The 21,478-nt window shown below is 38.0% G+C and overlaps 1 protein-coding gene across 5 annotated transcripts in view; it reads right to left on the minus strand.

The window, feature by feature from the left end:
- ptpn11b (protein tyrosine phosphatase non-receptor type 11b) overlaps positions 1-20,899 on the minus strand; it is a 122,209-nt gene extending 101,310 nt beyond the window's left edge. For all 5 annotated transcript variants that reach the window (XM_034173350.1, XM_034173354.1, XM_034173349.1 and 2 more), the window contains exon 1: positions 20,769-20,899. In XM_034173350.1, the coding sequence (XP_034029241.1) occupies positions 20,769-20,782 (14 nt within the window). In that variant the 5' untranslated portion in view covers positions 20,783-20,899. The remainder of the gene's footprint in view (positions 1-20,768) is intronic.
- Between the last annotated feature and the right edge of the window lie 579 nt (positions 20,900-21,478).

Below are 21,478 nucleotides of genomic sequence, written 5' to 3' on the forward strand. Positions count from 1 at the left end.
AGGACGGTTAAGGAGCTCAGCAGATGAGCTAGAACATAAATGCAGAAAACAAAAGCATAGCGCCCCAGATTATGGTCACTGTTACTGACCTCTCAGTCACCTCTGAAAATTTACAACTACACTAACAACGGGTTGCATGAAACATTCAAAAATCTGCTTCTGCCAGCCAGCTTCAGAGCAATCATTGGATCTGGATCATTTCATATACAGTGGGGCCCAAAAGTATTTAGTCAGTCCCTGATTGTGTAAGTTCTCCTACTTAGAAAGATGAGAGAGGTCTGTAATTTTCATCATAGGTACACTTCAACTATGAGAGACAAAATGAGAAAAAAAAAATCCAGGAAATCACATTGTAGGATTTTTAAAGAATTTATTTGTAAATTATGGTGAAAAATAAGTATTTGGTCAATAACAAACAAGCAAGATTTCTGGCTCTCACAGACCTGTAACTTCTTCTAGAAGCTCTTCTGTCCTCCACCTGTTAGAACTCGTTATCTGTATAAAAGACACCTATCCACAGCCTCAAGCAGTCAGACTCCAAACTCAACCATGACCAAGATCAAAGAGCTGTTGAAGGACACCAGGAAGAAAACTGTAGATGTGCACCAGGCTGGGAAGAGTGAATCTACAATAGTCAAGCAGGTTGGTGTGAATAAATCAACTGTGGGAACAACTGTAAGAAAATGGAAGACATACAAAACCATTGATAATCTCCCTCAATCTGGGGCTCCACGCAAGATCTCATCCCGTGGGGTCAAAATGATCATGACAACGGTGATTTTTGTCTCTCATGGTTGAAGTGTATGTATGATGAAAATTACAGACCTCTCTCATCTTTCTAAGTAGAACAACTTGCACAATCAGGGACTGACTAAATACTTTTTTACCCCACTGTAGTTTGGAAGAAATAAATGGATAGACCCCTCTTACTTTATTATACATGCAAACCATACAGAAGATTAATAGACACATCTGTGTTTATTAAAAGTATTGCTAAAATGAACACATAATGAGGGACAGTTGAGTTGACAGGATTAGGTTTAGGGTGAACACTGATTTTGACAGGTTTAGAATTAAGGTTACAGCAAGCAAAGTCTGGAAACATGTGCTAGTGCTGCATGATGCCACACCCACCGCAGCATGGAACTGCTCCAAGTCCTGGATGGTAACCATCCAGGCAGACAACCAATCCATCCCCACCTCTCTAAAACAACCAACAATCAGCCATAGCCACAAGAAACATGGGCGTCCCTTAGCCCTTCTCCAGCCACTGGGGCCCCCAACACTGAGGCACCCACTGGGGACCATACTTGGCCTGACATGCTCACTTGACTTGAGAGTCACATGTTACAGTGAATACGTTAAGATATGACAAAAAGTCAAATGTGTTGCATATCAAAATGTTAAAAAAAAAAAAATCTCAGCTTTTTGAATGTGTCAAATATATTTGTCTGGAACAATCAATTAAGATATGTTCTATTAAGTGAAATATTAAGAAAAGAGGACACAGGAGAGCATCATTAGGGGTCTGAGGGTTAAATAACTGGAGGTTTGTTTTTTTTTAATGAATAATTTCATGCCTAATTTGAGCAGGTTATAATGCTTATAGTTTCTCTGAAAGAAAGTTATTTTTTTTTAGCTTCTAACACCACTCTGCTCTTTCACTCTGGAGCACAACAGAAACAGGTTAAGTCCTTTACACCTTAAATTCAAATTGAAAGGCTAGACTAAAAGCCAGTTTCACATTTTATCATTAGCACCTGTAAAACAGAAACATTATGATTCCAAGTAACATAATTTCCATTTGAAACAAATTAAACTTTTTTTTTTTCTTGATTATGGAACTCATTTTCCACTGAATGTCACTTATGCAATTGTAGTTCAGAAGCCCTTGATAGCTTTTCTGGGAAGTCTTATGATTTGCGGTGAAACTATAATTTTGTGATCTGGCTTTCTGTGTTGCCTAAGTGCATGACAAAATATATTTGCCCTTTTACTGTGTGTGAGTGTGTGTGAGAGAGAGAGTGCTGGCCTACTTAATGATTAACTTTTATGTCTATAATAGCACATCCCTCACAAATAAATGTTGTAAAATCAGATTTGGTTAATGGAAGCCAGTAACATAAAAAGTATTGAACTCTGTATTCACTGACAAATACACATGTGTTCATATTCGGCAATATTATGTAAAAACTGCAATAAATATGAATCTTGCAGGCAGCGCTGTTCATGCTTATTGCACAGCCAAGAAATTGATTGTACTTTTCTCAGTTATTGTAAGTGTTGATTTTAATCAAATTATTATGAGCTGCAAAGTACAGATGTGCGTTATTACATTGATATGCGAGCAGAGCATTGTAATCAAATCTGTACATGGGTTTTTGTGCGTATTTGTGAACAAAATAGTTTTTAAAAGGCTGGATGGATTTTCACTAAACTTGGTAGGACTGTTACTTCAGTTAGTGTCTCCAGATGATTAACTGATAGAACAGATGGGTCAAAGCGAAGGCCACTCAAAACATAACCCCAAAAAACAGTTTACATAGTACAAACCCAAATCACAGCACAGTGGCTTAGTGGTTAGCGTGGGTGCCTCACAGCAAGAAGGTCGTGGGATTGCTTCCCACCTGGGGGCCTCTCTGTGTGGAGTTTGTGTGTTGTCCCTGTGTTCCCGCAGGGAACCCACTCAAACCTCCCTTCCTCCAACATTTATAAGACTTGCATGTTAGGTGAATTAGAAGAAAAAAAAAAGAAAATAGGTGTGCGAGCAGGTGTGAATATGTTTGTCGTTCTATACACTGTTAAACCGAACACTCCATTTTAATACAATAATTAAGTTAATGTAACTCAAACTTTGAAAAAGTTAGTCACTCATCTCCATTAATTAAACTAACTCAAAAATGAATTGTTGTCATAACAACTCAGTGCATTTAAGTGCATTTTAAGTGCATTTAAAATTTTGGGGCATTTAAGTGTTGGTGATGTATTTCCAGTGCATTCCATTCACTCATTTTAATTGAGTTTATACCATTATGAAAACTGCAAGTTCTCTTTATTGGCTGCCTTTTAGCAATTTTCATTCTGTTGTAGTCCCTTCATATATATATATGTACACACACATTTTAGAAAGCAGATTACTGTCAACAAGTAAACCAAAGAATGCGTCCAAAAATTTAATCCAAAACACAATGCAAATATTTTTAGAAGGAAATTTATTCGGTACTTTTTAATTGAAAAACATAAACTAGATATATGTAAATTTAATTAACTATAAATTGTTAAGGTACTACAATTTTAAGAATTAAATTTTTGAAAACTATTTAATTTAAGTTGGCAAACTCAAATGGTTGCAGGCATTCAGTTTCCTCAGATGGTTTGAGTTCAGTTAACTCATTGGGTTTTACAGTGTATGTGGCCCTGCGTCAGACTGGCACCCTATAGGCTCCACCCCCCATGGCCCTTAATTAGAGTAAGTGGATACAGAACACAAAATGGATGGATGGAACCCCAAAGCAGACAGTTGGGATGTTGGGACAAAAAAAAAAAGAAAAAAAAAAAGAATAAGTTTCTATCTATTTTCTATCTAGTTTCTATCTATCTATTTTGACATCTACTTTACTGCAGATAGTATGAACCACAGATATTTCATATTTTGTGTGGTCAAGTTTATTTTTCATTTGCTAATCTACAGAGCAGCCATTGCTGCATTTAAGGCCCCCAACACATTCCAAATAAAAAGTTGGAAAGGAGACAATTTACTGTTAGTAATGATGTTCAAAAACAGGTGATGTCAGCAGGTGACTGTAATCATGAGATGGTACAAAAGCAGTATCCATGAATGGCTGATTATGGACAAAATGGCATTTATTTCCCCATACAATGCAGGTACCCAGTTCCAACTGAATTTACAAAGTCAAAGGAAGTGTCCTGTCCAAGACACAAAGGGTTAGTGGCACCAGAAATCAAATCCAGGTCTACATATTGGCAGTCCAGCTCTGCATCTGACTTATCCACCTGCTCTACATATACAGTCTACATAAGATTTAAGTTAAATTAATACCTTATCAAACTACTGAACAACATGCCTTTGCCATATAGTCATATCCATATTCTCTCCCTCCCATCCTGACTGCAGGAGTGACTAAGGGTTTTCCAAGAATAGGATTCCCTTTGATAACCACCCGGCGCCCGATTTCCCTGCATCTGGCCTCGAGCAGTGACAGAGACTGAGACAACAAAACCAGATTCCAAATAGCCAGGCTTTATCTGAGGAGACGTAGGGTAGAATCAGCTGAATATTCTGAGACACGGACAGAGGCAGCTGCGAGGACTTGGCCTCAGGCTAGTTGAAGAGAAACAGGCCCTGTATGCATCCAGCCACCACTCTATCCTCTTACATAATGTCTCGAGTTCAATATAGCTGCGGTCGACTATTTAAAGCCCTCCTGTCTAGGCCTGTTGACAAAAACGTGATATACTTAGTAGCCACAGTGCAGCATTAAAACCCCTGCTCAGACTATCCTGGTTACAGATACCTCTCAGGCTGTGGATTTAGCCAATGTTTGGAGTATTTTTAACTTAACTGTTGATCAAAGCTATTCACACGAGGTGCAAAAGTCACACAGCAGTCGTCACTGGATGCTTCACATCTCTGTGCTGTACTAGACAGTCAGCATATTTGAATGATCTCAATACCTACCTAAAGCCCCGTTTACACCGGACTGAGACCTATATAAGACCTACAAGATCATGGAATTTTGTCAACTCTCACAAGACTTGGCTGGTCTCTACTGTGATCTGTTATTTGCGTTTACACCAAGGATGCATTGAGACTGAATTGTGCGAGTGACAAATATGTTACTATTCGCAATTATTGATGCAACCCCATGCAGAGTCAATTGAGAGTCTATTACGATCCATAGGATCATGATGAGAGCGAGTTGAGACTTGTGAGACTTTATCAAGACCAATAATGAGACCCATGCATCTCTTAACTGGCCGTACAACTTTTGTGTTTTTAACTGTTCACCACACTTGCACACAAGTTGGAGACTGATGTGGAATGATGGCGGCTGCGACTGACCTTCTTTCCGACCATGGAGACCCCATTGAGACAAGCCTGCAACCCCAGTGAGAGTAAGAGTAAGCAGACACCATTTTTCGATTGCATATCGGTCGTGGGCGCAGTGTAAACGGGGTGTTACACAGTCAGTGTGAGTTTATTTAATTGGGGTAACCAACGGGGCACCAAGAACTTGAGGTTGCTGGTGGCGAGCAGAGACATGCTCTGGGATGTTAGGCTAATTCAGCATGCAACTTTTAGAAAACTTAAGTCATAGAAATTTTGCATCGAGACAGCTTTGAAGAACAAAAAAGGCTCTATAGACAAGGAATTAGTATACAAATAATGAATGTTCATGAGTTCAATGGTACGAATATTTCATTCCATTGAAAGAATGTAAAAAATTTCATTATTTGTTTTATACAAGGGGTAAAATAGATCCTTGTCATTTCATATTATATTACAGTTCAAACAACAGAAAAGGGAGCTATATTTCGGTGCATCTGACTTTGTGCACTAATTCCTCACTTCAGGGAAAAATCACATCAGAAATTTGGCCAACTTTTGTGCATTATTGTTGCTTTGACATCAACAATCCAACACGAACTTTAAATAGGAGTCCAAAAATAATTCTGACAACGAAGTCCGCGATGCTGTGCACCGACTTTGTGTACACCCCCCCCCCCCCCAAAAAAAAACTGTACCTCAGTGCAGCGGAAAAAAAAAAAAAAAAAAAAAAAATCACATCAGAAATTAGTAGAGCGTTTCATTCCAACTTCCTTCTAACAGTTCTTCATTCCTCCAGACGGCTTACAGCGCAGTGGGTTTGTTTGTGCATGTGTGTATGTTTGAAGAATTAGCATCATCAATTAGCACCTTCAAATCGTCATCCGCAAACTCCGCATGTGGGCGGGGTTCGCAGCGTACAATGGTACCAAACGTATGGAACCAAATTGCACCCTAAATGGGACGAACAATCCATGTCACATGACATACAAAGCAGCAATCAAATGACAAGGATCCACTCAGCCATTATATAACAGTTAATAACGAAGTGCTTTTCTATGACATTTATATTCTACTGACAACATGGACATCAATCAAATAAAATAAATAAATAAAAAAGAAACAGTTTTCATCAATTTACACTGAATGGTGATTACATTTAAGGAAAAAATTTAAACTTGTGAGACACTAATATGAGCATTTGGTTTATTTCTGACTATATTTGAAATAATCAGGCTTTAGACTTGTCTTAAACTGAAGTCACACTGGTTTGAACAGCATTGAATGTATTTGCTGCTGACCCCCCCCCCAAAAAAAACACACACACACCCGCAAACTGAAAAACTATAATATTTTACATGTACCAAACAGAGATATGCACAGCTAAAAAAAAAAAAAAAAGTGATGCCTGGAACACTGACTGAATTATACTGTCATATACAAATATTTAGGGTTTTTTTTTTTTTTTTTACGAGATTCTGCTAAATACAAAGTAAAACGTTCAGCCAGACTGTTCAAAATGTGGAAAGTAGATCTTCAAGCCAACTGCAGTGATATTTTTAAATTTTGTGCAAGTTTTTTTTTTTACTACACCTGTATGAGGAAACTTGACAGAAATGTTCCGTGGTTTGAACTATACTGTGATACAGTTACACCTCAACTATATTCATGCTAAAATGATTTTTATCCATTTTAATATAGTCTTGTTTTAACTGCATGGTTTAAAAGAAATCCTAGAAAAGTCAAAGTCAGTCTTCCTTTTATATTAAGTTTTAGACTTCTTTTAAACAGATATAAACGAGTGCAAATCAAAGAACAATTTCTAAACTGATTGTAATCATGTTTAAATTACTTCTTAATTAGATACTAGTGATTTGTAAAATGGATTTATACATACAGCTGCAAACTAAACTAGTTTAAATATCAGATAAACTGGTTTTGAGTGATTGTTTGGGGGGGGGGGGGGGTCAACTGAAGGTATTTTTGACTTAAATTTAAATAAATTAACCAAAAATCCCTTCTTGGCTTCAGACAAATTGACAGGCATTTCTCATATATTTCATTAATGAAAAATAATCAAACAGCACAGAATAGACAAAAAACAAACAAAACAAATGCTTAACACAAAGATATTACAATTTTTTTTCCTCAGTAGTCAGCTACTCATTTTCTTGTAAAATAATATTTGAAAATGAAAGACACGCACGCACGCACACACACACATATATATACTCAACAAAAATATAAACACAACACTTTTGGTTTTGCTCCCATTTTGTATGACATGAACTCAAAGATGTAAAACGTTTTCCACATACACAATATCACCATTTCCCTCAAATATTGTTCACAAACCAGTCTAAATCTGTGATAGTGAGCACTTCTCCTTTGCTGAGATAATCCATCCCACCTCACAGGTGTGCCATATCAAGATGCTGATTAGACACCATGATTAGTGCACAGGTGTGCCTTAGACTGCCCACAATAAAAGGCCACTCTGAAAGGTGCAGTTTTGTTTTATTGGGGGGGATACCAGTCAGTATCTGGTGTGACCACCATTTGCCTCATGCAGTGCAACACATCTCCTTCATACAGAGTTGATCAGGTTGTCAATTGTGGCCTGTGGAATGTTGGTCCACTCCTCTTCAATGGCTGTGCAAAGTTGCTGGATATTGGCAGGAACTGGTACACGCTGTCGTATACACTGGTCCAGAGCATCCCAAACATGCTCAATGGGTGACATGTCCGGTGAGTATGCCGACCATGCAAGAACTGGGACATTTTTAGCTTCCAAGAATTGTGTACAGATCCTTGCAACATGGGGCCGTGCATTATCCTGCTCAACATGAGGTGATGTTCTTGGATGTATGGCACAACAATGGGCCTCAGGATCTCGTCACGGTATCTCTGTGCATTCAAAATGCCATCAATAAAATGCACCTTTGTTCTTCGTCCTTAACGGACGCCTGCCCATACCATAACCCCACCGCCACCATGGGCCACTCGATCCATAACATTGACATCAGAAAACCGCTCACCCACACGATGCCACACAAGCTGTCTGCCATCTGCCCTGAACAGTGTGAACCGGGATTCATCCGTGAAGAGAACACCTCTCCAATGTGCCAAACGCCAGCGAATGTGAGCATTTGCCCACTCAAGTGGGTTACGACGAACTGGAGTCAGGTCGAGACCCCGATGAGGACGACGAGCATGCAGATGAGCTTCCCTGAGACGGTTTCTGACAGTTTGTGCAGAAATTCTTTGGTTATGCAAACCGATTGTTTCAGCAGCTGTCCGAGTGGCTGGTCTCAGACGATCTTGGAGGTGAACATGCTGGATGTGGAGGTCCTGGGCTGGTGTGGTTACACGTGGTCTGCGGTTGTGAGGCTGGTTCGATGTACTGCCAAATTCTCTGAAACGCCTTTGGAGACGGCTTATGGTAGAGAAATGAACATTCAATACATGAGCAACAGCTCTGGTTGACATTCCTGCTGTCAGCATGCCAATTGCACGCTCCCTCAAATCTTGCGACATCTGTGGCGTTGTGCTGTGTGATAAAACTGCACCTTTCAGAGTGGCCTTTTATTGTGGGCAGTCTAAGGCACACCTGTGCACTAATCATGGTGTCTAATCAGCATCTTGATATGGCACACCTGTGAGGTGGGATGGATTATCTCAGGAAAGGAGAAGTGCTCACTATCACAGATTTAGACTGGTTTGTAACAATATTTGAGGGAAATGGTGATATTGTGTATGTGGAAAAAGTTTTACATCTTTGAGTTCATCTCATACAAAATGGGAGCAAAACCAAAAGTGTTGTGTTTATATTTTTGTTGAGTGTATATATATATATATATATATACACATACATACACATATATATATATATATACACACACACACACACACACACACACACACAGTGAGGAAAATAAGTATTTGAACACCCTGCGATTTTGCAAGTTCTCCCACTTGGAAATAATGGAAGGGTCTGAAATTTTCATCTTAGGTGCATGTCCACTGTGAGAGACAAAATTTAAATAAAAAATCCGGAAATCACAATGTATAATTTTTTTTAATAATTTATTTGTATGTTATTGCTGCAAATAAGTATTTGAACACCTGTGAAAATCAATGTTAATATTTGGTACAGTAGCCTTCGTTTGCAATTACAGAGGTCAAACGTTTCAGGTTTCATGTTTCAGGTTTGGGGTTTCAGCTCCCTCCAAAGATTTTCTATTGAGTTCAGGTCTGGAGACTGGCCAGGCCACTCCAGGACCTTGAAATGCTTCTTACAGAGCCCCTCCTTAGTTGCCCTGGCTGTGTGTTTGGGGTCATTGTCATGCTGGAAGACCCAGCCATGACCCACCTTCAATGCTCTTACTGAGGGAAGGAGGTTGTTTGCCAAAATCTTACAATACATGACCCCATCCATCCTCCCTTCAATACGGTGCAGTCGTCCTGTCCCCTTTGCAGAAGAGCACCCCCAGAGTATGATGTTTCCACCCCCATGCTTCACGGTTGAGATGGTTTTCTTGGGGTTGTTCTCATCCTCTAAACATGGTAAATGGAGTTGATTCCAAAAAGCTCTATTCTGGTCTCATCTGACCACATGACCTTCTCCCATGCCTCCTCTGGATCATCCAGATGGTCACTGGTGAACTTCAAACAGGCCTGGACATGTGCTGGCTTGAGCAGGGGGACCTTGCTGCCCTGCAGGATTTTAAACCATGACAGCATCATGTGTTACTAATGTAATCTTTGTGACTGTGGTCCCAGCTCTCTTCAGGTCATTGACCAGGTCCTCCTGTGTAGTTCTGAGCTTTCTCAGAATCATCCTTACCCCACAAAGTGAGATCTTGCATGGAATCCCAGACCGAGGGAGATTGACAGTCATCTTGTGTTTCTTCCACTTTCTAATAAATAATCATAACAGTTGTTGTCTTCTACCAAGTTGCTTGCCTGTTGTCCTGTAGTCCATCCCAGCCTTGTGCAGGTCTACACTTTTGTCCCTGGTGTCCTTAGACAGCTCTTTGGTCTTGGCTATGGTGGACAGGTTGGAGTGTGATTGATTGTGTGAACAGGTGTCATATATATATATATATATACATACACAACACATATACACACACATATACATACATACACACACACACATATTTTCATATTCAATTCTGAAAAGGCATGTTACTGTAAACAAGTATATGTCACACAATACTGTGAAAATGTGGTTCGGTTAAATGCTGGTTTTGAAAGCAAATACATAGTATAATGTTCTAGTTTGAAGACTGAAAATTTTGGCATGAACATGTAAAATTAAATTTAACTTCTTTTCCCAAGTTTAAGGTATTATTAAATTAAATCATTTTTATTAATCATTATGCATGTTTTTTGGTCATAGGTATAGGAGCCTCTATAGGTCATAGCTTTTTTGAAAAAAAAAAAATATATATAATCAGGTGTGATAACTTTACAACTCATTTATAATAAATATTACAGTAGTTAGAACCCTCATAAACAGTACTTTGTGTTTTTTTTTAAGTTACAGTATGACCCACCCATCACAAAGGAAAACAACACAGCCAATTAAATTTTAGTCAAAGTATTTATTTCTGCAAAAAGTTAATTACACAGAAGTCAACATATTGCCAAAGAGAAGTTAATGGTTAATACCAGTTAAACTCTTCCTCTTCTCCAGCCTACGCACGTCAAAGTGTTAACTGAACCTCTCCTTGAATCTAATCCAATGTGTCTTCAGTATCAGAGACAAACTCAAAGTACATTATTAAAATGCATGCTGTGATAGCATTTTTCTGATTTGGAGTTGGCCACCACATTTCAGTCATATTTAATGTTTTACAGACTACACAGAGTCAGAATTTGTTTGTTTATTTGTGTGAATACAACAAATACAAAACAAGTATCTGGAAATAACTCTCAGATGGTTGCGCTATCTTATTCTTCCACATGGACCTTTGTTTTCCTGCTGGCTTATCAAAAAAACTGACTCACTGTTCTCAGCTGGTCCAATGAGTTTCAGTCACAGACAAGGTCAGTTCCACAAACAAAGGGGACAGAGAGTGTTTCCAATGCTGGAAAATGTGGTACAAAACACAATTAAAGCTGTACGGCCTCTGGGTTTTTTAAGCCACTAAAGGAATTTTCTTTGGCAGAACTATAATTTTAATCCTGAGCATTTAAATAATGTATTCATAATAAGATATTGTCAATAAAAATAAAACTCATGCTGTCTGGAAACAATTCAGAATTTCTATCCCTGAAGGGGAGAAATTCAAGCGATCAGACGTTATGACCTATGTTTGGTAGCGACATCATAGAGCACATGGAGGCTTCCCCCCGATCTGCCTGAGGATCCTGAGGGATGCATGGCAACTACCAATCAGAGTAAAGTAAGGCAATATGATTGCGTGAATAAACCAAGGCAAAGAAAATGCGCTGAAACAACTTATTTCTGTATGAATCTGTTTCTCATGTATTTTGTGAAAGTTAGCAAGAAATAAACAATTCTAAATCTCAATGCTGTTTATGGAACTGGATAACAACTCTGAAGTGATTTACAAGACATCTTCCGGATGTTAGCGTGCACACCCTGGGAATACACATCAAGCAGGTGGGTCAGGACCAGTGGTGGGCAAAGTTCAGCTAATCCGATAACTGATAATTATGTAAGATAATGTTTTTGCTTGCAGATTAGCTTTTCAGATAACTTTTAAAACCATAAGTGAACCAATTATCTTCTAATAAATTTAGTTCCAATAACTTTCAGTCCATTAACATTTTTTATTTGCTCGTAAAGTGAGCAAAGTTTAACAGTCAAAAACATTCGTAAACCCTATAATCAAACATTTTAGTCCATCTGTTGTGTGTTTGTGGCTGTCACTTGCTGATGATGTCATCATTAAGTGCAAAACATGATTGCCCGGTTGACACAGGGAGCACTGTGGGTAGTGTAGTTCAGGTTCACTTTGGATGTTACAGTGAGTGTTAAGCCCCGTTTACACACAGACGGTAAGAGCTCCCGGAAGCATCCCGGAAGAGTTTTTGGTCGTCTTAAGGATCACACACCGTTGTTAACGCCGGCACTAGGGGGCGTGGCTTCGTTCCGGCTTTACCGGGAATCGTCAAAAAAATTATTCAACATGTCGAATAATTCTGGGAGCGCTCCCGGAGACCTCCCATGACGACAGCGACAACGCGAACAACGGCATTTGATACTTTTTAATCGCCGATTCATCCTGCTGCTTCCTGTAGTGCCGCAGTTCTCATCACGCCGCAATGACCAATCAGGGACTGAATATGTAGTGACGTGGAGATGTCTGGAGTTTGAAGATGTGAACATGTCCTGTATCTGGTAGCAGCCTGTGAGCAAGACTTATGTCTCTTTTGTCCTTTATTTTACAATCATGACAGAGTTTTTGGAGCGAGCAGCAGCACCACAGCAGCGTGGAGCGGAGTTTCTTTTTATTTTTATGTGCGTGCGCGCGCGAATCGTCCTGGAGATTATTTTGCTTATTAGCTACACAGCTGTATAATAAAGCAAATGGTGACTGGCTTCTAAACACAATTATGACAGAGTTTTTTGGGGGAAAGAGCGAGGAGGAGCCCCGCTGCAAACAGCAGCAGCAGGGAGCGGAGTTTCTTTATTTCTTTCTTTTTTTTTTACGTGCGCGCGAGCGAATCGTCTGTAGAGAATATTTTATTAATTAACTACACAGATGTATAATAAAGCAAATGGTGACTGGTTTCTAAACACAATTATGACAGAGTTTTTTGGGGGAAAGAGTGAGGAGGAGCCCCGCTGCGCGCACTCCGCCCCTTTTCACCACGAAAACAGCTGGAACTACCGCGAACTTCGGTCTACGTACTACTCGCCGACAAAACCGTCTATGTGTAACCAAGCCTTTGCCGTCCGCTCGAGGCAGGAACAAAATGAACTAATTTTAACATTTTATTTCTTTGTGGCTGATGGCATAATTTAATCGCCAAGACTCGGTGGGAGAGAGGAGAGCTCACGGCGTAGCTGTGTTACAGAGGGAATTTTGTTTTGGATAATCAGGATGCTTTATCTGGATTATTTCTTCAGAATTTAATGAACCCCACTGAAACTAACAGGTAACAATTTAAAATTTACTATGTGTCTTTTACTCTGCCAATCAATGCATTAATGGACGTATTTCGGTTGTTTAAGCCGCAGTGTTCAAAGTGTGTGGGAAAAAAAAGCAGCAGCTTTTTAGTTCGTAAATGACGGAGTATGTGATAAACGAGATAAACTGTGACTTCTAATACTGTGTTTTACTGCTTTTGAAAGATGATGACAGTGTTTGGGGTTTTATTTTTTTATTCATTAATTTTTCGTGCGTTCTTTTGTGTTTGTGATCCTTGAATTTACCCAGCAGCCCCTGCGGTGCTTAAAGTGAAACTGGTTTATCAGAAGCCGACAGTGTAATCTGATGTGGCCGCGTCCGAATGAATACTAAAAGTTATCGGTTATCTGTAAAGGCTACACATACACACACACACACCGTTTTTTGTTTTGTCTTGGTACGTTATTGTAAATTTGCATTTTTGAAGGTCATTATTTTTGCAGCACAGCAGGTTTTTAAAATTAGGCCGACCATTTTTTATTTTTCCAAATACGTACAGTATATAAAGGCGCGCGCACACACACACACACATCTTAAAATATTGAAAAGGACATACAAGTAACAAAAACAGGGTGACTTTATAACTTTAAAACTACAAAATTTATTTGAAAAAAAATAAAGAATGCATTTTATTGGGTTTTTCCAATCAGTTTAATACAGACATATATTTGGTGAAAGAAGGTTCATTATAAATTCTAAGAGCACAATGTGAAAAAACATTAGCCACCAATAATATGATGACTTTCAGACTTTTAGAGTCTAAGTGATATTGGCAGGTCTGTGAGATCATACACATATTACGATAGAAGTATTGTTCCTCTGTGGTATTCAGCTCAGGAAGTACAGAGCCGCACAGCAACAGGCAGACGAGCGTAGGCCGGCAACAAACCATGGAAACTGGTCATGCTGAGAAGGACTTATTTTTTTTCTTCACTTACTATAGCTGCTGATTCTGAGCTCTGCAACAACTGAACATGTTATCTTTTTTCAAACAATAAATGTTTATTGTAAATGTCTATAATAAGAACATCCATCAACCAATGTCAATCAATTTAAAAGTGTTCCGTTGTGGAAAAAACAAACAATTAAAGGGGAAAAAAGCTAGCAACAGTTTTTTTTAAAACCTATTTAATATTGTTTGTCCTAAGAATTCAGCTAATTCTTCCAATAAAGATGCAGCTGCACAAAATGTTATCACTTTCAACTTGGCGAGAAATTATTTTGAACCTTTCTGTTAATATCTCTCATTAAAAGCTCAAGTATGACTTATCAACAAAATGTAAGAACCACCAAACAGTTAATGTAAAGCCGCTTCACTGCTGCACTATTTGTGCTCTTGCCTTATGCAACATTAAATCAAAATTTCTTAACTATAAATGAAGACTTTTTTTAAATTAGAAGCACAAAAATAAGAGGGCTTCAAAGATTTTTTACATATTATTACAATCCATTTATTTTGTGTCTAGAATTGATTTTTCATTATTAAGGCAATAACCAGACGTGTTTATATTTTTGACTGGTACTTCAAACAAAATCAATTCTCAATGTGTTATTCCGTGTTTGTTATCATTTTATTCCCAACACCTGATATGTTGACTGGGAGAAGCAAAGCAGAAACAAAGCATATACAAAATCAGCAGGATTTATTTATACATATTTGGCTCAAATTAAATACGGTAAATTGAAAACTCACATGCAGCTGGGGTGCAGGTTGTGGTACTGTTTATCTCGGGAAGTGTTGATCCGATTTAGACCAAAGTTGGTGCTACGACTGCAAGTCAACCAAAGACAAATTGATTTGAATTTGACAAAATGTATTAAATGTTAAGGTCAGAAGCTAAGGTTAAAATATGGGCTTAAAGCTTTCAATTTTGGCTTTTGGTTAAAGATACACCTTGGTTACTATTAAACGCTAATACAAAGTCATGTGTTGCTTTTCTCTTGGTCACATGACCTTTAATGCTTGACGACTAGCAAAGGCCAAACTAAAGGTTGAAATTGTTTAACAAACAATTTAGAGACAATATGGATCAAACATGGTTAAGCAGGTTGTGTGATAGCCAATAATAAAGTGGTTGAATTTTGGACAGAACTGATCAAAAGGTTGAGGCAATACAGAACCTTATATTATGGTATCATTGAATGACAAAGACATAATTCGCAGCCCATTGCTGTTCTACATGTTTTGAACACTGCTGCATTGAAAAACAGTTGTACATTCTGGCATTGTGAATGTGCTTATATAATGAACTGCTGTTAGGTGTTGAAATTGTCATATTTAGTTAAAATCCTGAAAATAAGATGAAGGTGGTCATAGATTTGAAAAGACTTTACTAAATATTCAGTCACTGCATCAGTATGGTAACAAGAACTTAGATTTCTGTCAATAGTTTATTATGCAAAGCTGTTCTCGATTATACCAGAGCCATAACAAAAAAACTAAACAAAAAAAAAGCCCAAATTAAAACAGTGGCAAAGGATTGAGCAGACAGCTCTACAACACAATCTCATCAATATACACACACATACTTTTTTAAAAATATATAAATATATAATTATAATTTTTTTTGCTAAACGTAGGTCCCATGTCCCACAATGCACCAGCCACCATTGCATTTCATGGTTTCAGAACTGCTCTGATCTGCTGAGGTCTGAGCCATATCCAGCTAGATGCTACTGTGAAAACTTCTGTTCTGCCAAGCAGCATGTCCGGAATTAAACGTGCTTTGTTCTGCCAGAGAAATAAAAGCCGTTGTGTTTTGTGAAGTCGGATTGTGTTGTTGAAGTAGATTTGCCCGTTAATCCTACCATTGTTTTTTCACATTACTACCAAGAGCTGCAGGACACAAAATTCACATATCAAACACACCAAATGATCCAACACACTTCCCCTCTTTTCCACCCCCCCCCCCCCCCCCCCCCCCCCCCACACACACACACACACGTCAACTACAAACTCCTGGATAGTGAACGTTGCATTTTTTATTTTTTAGTCCACAACAGCCGTTTTCTTCAAAGGACAAGATACCTGCTGGCGTCAACATTTCACAGGTAACCTTGTTTACAAACACTGTGACATGTGGGCGAGGTCATAAACCAGGAATAGATTTTTATGTGTGTGTGTGTGTGTGTATCACAGAGATGTTTCTAACAGACAATATTTCACTGCTATGCAATGTCTAATCCTAAACGTTACATGTATGATAAAAATCATTAATAATAAACTGCATGGGATTTTAATTACAATGTGCCCCGACTACAATTTAAACCAAAAATTTAAAACATCATATTATCGCAATAATTTTACGAGATCAATAATGGTTGTTCTTGAATATCTGCCAAACCAAACACGAATTAGACAATTAATTCTAATGAAGGAAAGAAAAACAGAACAGTATTCAATAATGAGCTATTCAACTTTGCATAACTCGCTATGCAGTATTTTATTTACGCACCACTTATGACTGAGTCTATGACTCTGCTAAGTACAACCTGAAAATCAGGAGAAGTTGGGAATGTATTTGAAATATACAACCCCTGGCCAAAATTATGGAATCACCGGCCTCGGAGGATGTTCATTCAGTTGTTTAATTTTGTAGAAAAAAAGCAGATCACAGACATGACACAAAACTAAAGTCATTTCAAATGGCAACTTTCTGGCTTTAAGAAACACTATAAGAAATCAGGAAAAAAAATTGTGGCAGTCAGTAATGGTTACTTTTTTAGACCAAGCAGAGGAAAAAAATATGGAATCACTCAATTCTGAGGAAAAAATTATGGAATCATGAAAGAAAAAAAAAACGAACGCTCCAACACATCACTAGTATTTTGTTGCACCACCTCTGGCTTTTCTAACAGCTTGCAGTCTCTGAGGCATGGACTTAATGAGTGACAAACAGTAATCTTCATCAATCTGGCTCCAACTTTCTCTGATTGCTGTTGTCAGATCAGCTTTGCAGGTTATGTTATGGACCATTTTCTTCAACTTCCACCAAAGATTTTCAATTGGATTAAGATCCAGACTATTTGCAGGCCATGACATTGACCCTATGCCATGACATTGACCCTATGTGTCTTTTTGCAAGGAATGTTTTCACAGTTTTCGCTCTATGGCAAGATGCATTATCATCTTGAAAAATGATTTCATCATCCCCAAACATCCTTTCAATTGATGGGATAAGAAAAGTGTCCAAAATATCAACATAAACTTGTGCATTTATTGATGATGTAATGACAGCCATCTCCCCAGTGCCTTTACCTGACATGCAGCCCCATATCATCAATGACTGTGGAAATTTACATGTTCTCTTCAGGCAGTCATCTTTATAAATCTCATTGGAACGGCACCAAACAAAAGTTCCAGCATCATCACCTTGCCCAATGCAGATTCGAGATTCATCACTGAATATGACTTTCATCCAGTCATCCACAGTCCACGATTGCTTTTCCTTAGCCCATTGTAACCTTGTTTTTTTCTGTTTAGGTGTTAATGATGGCTTCCGTTTAGCTTTTCTGTATGTAAATCCCATTTCCTTTAGGCGGTTTCTTACAGTTCGGTCACAGACGTTGACTCCAGTTTCCTCCCATTCGTTCCTCATTTGTTTTGTTGTGCATTTTCGATTTTTGAGACATATTGCTTTAAGTTTTCTGTCTTGACGCTTTGATGTCTTCCTTGGTCTACCAGTATGTTTGCCTTTAACAACCTTCCCATGTTGTTTGTATTTGGTCCAGAGTTTAGACACAGCTGACTGTGAACAACCAACATCTTTTGCAACATTGCGTGATGATTTACCCTCTTTTAAGAGTTTGATAATCCTCTCCTTTGTTTCAACTGACATCTCTCATGTTGGAGCCATGATTCATGTCAGTCCACTTGGTGCAACAGCTCTCCAAGGTGTGATCACTCCTTTTTAGATGCAGACTAACAAGCAGATCTGATTTGATGCAGGTGTTAGTTTTGGGGATGAAAATTTACAGGGTGATTCCATAATTTATTCCTCACAATTGAGTGAGTCCATATTTTTTTGTTCCCTCTGCTGGGTCTAAAAAAGTAACCATTACTGACTGCCACAATTTTTTTTCCTGATTTCTTATAGTGTTTCTTAAAGCCAGAAAGTTGCCATTTGAAATGACTGTAGTTTTGTTTCATGTCTGTGATCTGCTTTTTTTCTACAAAATTAAACAACTGAATGAACATCCTCCGAGGCCGGTGATTCCATAATTTTTGCCAGGGGTTGTTTGTATATACACATATATATATACATATATACATACATATATATATATACACATATACATATATACACATATACATATACATACATATATATATATATATATATTCCCTTTTTTGGTTAAACCCCGTGATTCTTACATGCACTTCAACTTCCATTTCACTGCAGTGAGAATGAACCAAAGATGTTTCACTTGTTAATAAACATCAACACATTCCAATAAAGGTTGGGTCAGAGGCAATTTAGGGAGAGTAATGAAAAAAATAAGCAATGAGGGTATTTCAAAAAGATGATGCCAACAGATGATTGTAATCGTGATTGGTACAAAGCAGTATCTATGAAAGGCTGAATCTTTGAGGAGCAAAGATGGGCAAAGGCTCCTCAACCTGTCAACAAATGAGTGAGAAAGTTTTTTTTTTAAATGTTTCAAAAAAATGTTCCCCATAGAAAGACTGGAAGGTGTTTGTATATTTCTTCTGCTACAGCGCATAATATCATTAAATAATTCAAGGTTTCTGGAAGAATTTCAGTGTGTAAAGGGAGAAGGGTTGCAAGCTTAATCTGAACCCCTGAGATGTCCAGTCCCTCAGATGGCACTGCATCAATAACGGTCATTCATCAATAGCTGATATAACCACATGTACAAGCAATTACTTTTGGAAAAGTGTCAAGCACTACAATATGGACTTACAATCGCAAATGCCACTTACAACTTCAATGTGTAAAATAAATAAATGCCTTACATTAACCTTGTTCAGAGGCAGTGTTAACTTCTCTGGCCGCAGAGGCTTCTGGGTTGGACTATCTCACAATGGAAACATGTACTATGGTAGATGAATCAGTATTGCAGATCTTTTTTTTGGGGGGGGGGAATAAATGGATGCTGTGTGCTTGGAACTAAAAACAAAAACAACCATCCAGAATGATATGAGCAACAAGTCCAAATACCACAATCAGTCATGTATGGGGTTGTGCCAACTGTGCCCTTGGCAAAGGTAGTTTACACTTCTGTTAATACAGAAAGGTAGATTAAGATTTTAGAGAAACATATGCTGCCTTCAAGATTACATCTTTTACAGGGATATCCATGGATTTTCCAACAAGACAATGCAAAACCACATTCTGCGCACATTATAAGAGACATGGCTGAGGAAGGAGTATGGGTACTGGACTGGCCTGCCTATAATCCTGACATGTCTGCAATAGAGAATGTGTGGAGAATTCTGGAAAGAAAAAAAAAATGCAGCAACAGAGCCACATTATTGCAGACTTTAAGATGTGTTTGCAGGAAGAATGGGACAAATAGCCCCTTCAAAGCTTCACTGCTTGGTATCTTCAATTACAAAGTGATAAATGCTTTGGCATCCCAACTTTTTTGGAATATAATGCAGGCCTAAAATGCAGGAAAGGACATATATTAAGAAATTAAATAAAGTTGACCAGAGAAAACAAACACAAAAACAAAAAACAAACTTGGGTTCATATGCTACGCAATAAAATAATTACTGGTTTTCTTATTTTTCCTTTAATTTTCCATATCGTCCCAGCCTTTTCTGAATTAAGATGTAGGCCATAATTCTTCAAATTATATATATATATATATATATATATATATATATATATATATATATATATATATATATATATATATATATATATATATAAACAAACAAAACACAACAACAACAAGAACAAATGCTTAAACATTTTAGTTTACATGTAATGAGCCTAGAATATATAGTTTTCACTTTCTGAGAAAAAAAAAACTGACAAGAGATACTGAACTTGTTCACAATATTCAAATTTTTTGAGCTGCAGCTGTATGTGTAGCAGGATGGGAACTTTAATCTGTTTTGCTGTATTTATTTTAAGGTCTAAAAATCTTCAGTTAGGATATACATTTTAAAGCTGTTTCCTGCACAGCCCACAGAAAATAATATGGAAAAAAGGCCAATTAATATATAAATATATATAATTTCTCCACAAAACGCATGAATTAATGTGAAAAAGTTCATGGAAACCCACAACAAAAAAGTTAAATTAAACACCGTCACTTTTTAAAAAAGCGAAACAATCCTGTACTCTAATTTAAGAAGAAAAAAATAGATAAAACGTCGACTGGAAGACGTGTGAAGTTTGGTGTCTATCTGACAGGAACAAAGTTGAGGCTCCACTGTTTGCTCCAGCTTGAGAAAACCAGTTTGTGTTGTATGTGTGCGTGTGTGGTCCAAAGAACCGCTTAATTCAACATGACAGCGGGACGAATGAAAATTCTTAAAAGGCTAAAGTCCACTTTACCTGCGAGATGTCATATCAGTGTGTGCGAGCTGTCAGACGTCCTCAAACGCTGCTGCTGCTGCTGCTGCTGCTGCTGCTGCCTGCTGTGCTGCTGCTGCCTGCTGCTGCTGCCTGCTGCTGCTGCTTCCTCCGCTGATCCGCTGTGTTCACTGAGCTTTGAAGCTTCGCGTCAATTTACTCAGAACAAATTCTCAACTACCGGTTAATGCTTTCAAAATAAAAGCCTTCTTAAAATAAACTAAAGCATAATAAAAATAAAATAAGCAAAATAAAATAAAGCAGTTATTACAAAAACGTAGGAATGTTCCAGAAAAATGTGTGGCTTCAACATTCTGTTGTTCCAGCGTTATAATAGTGAATGCTTGCTTCTTTTGTGTTTATATCGTGGTAAATTGTGAATGTGTTTTAACAACAGAGCCCGAGCAACTGACAAAATAATTCACAATTAACTGATAAGTGGTGTGACTTTCCCAGTCGCAGTGTTCAAATCCCTGCATTGATTTCTGTTATTGTTATTTTGTTGCCTTATTTACACCCGGCGTTCATGTTTTTACTCTGAAAGAACGCCGTGTTTCTTTCTATCTAACTTGAGCCAGCTTGATTTTTGAAAACCAGTGCAAAGTCCCTTTTGGTTGCATGACCTATTAACATGCCCCCCACCCAATCCACAAAAAAAAAAAAAACAAAGCAAAAAACAAAGACAGACGTGC

Source organism: Thalassophryne amazonica, chromosome 6 (assembly GCF_902500255.1).
Source record: "Thalassophryne amazonica chromosome 6, fThaAma1.1, whole genome shotgun sequence".
Lineage (NCBI taxonomy): Eukaryota > Metazoa > Chordata > Actinopteri > Batrachoidiformes > Batrachoididae > Thalassophryne > Thalassophryne amazonica.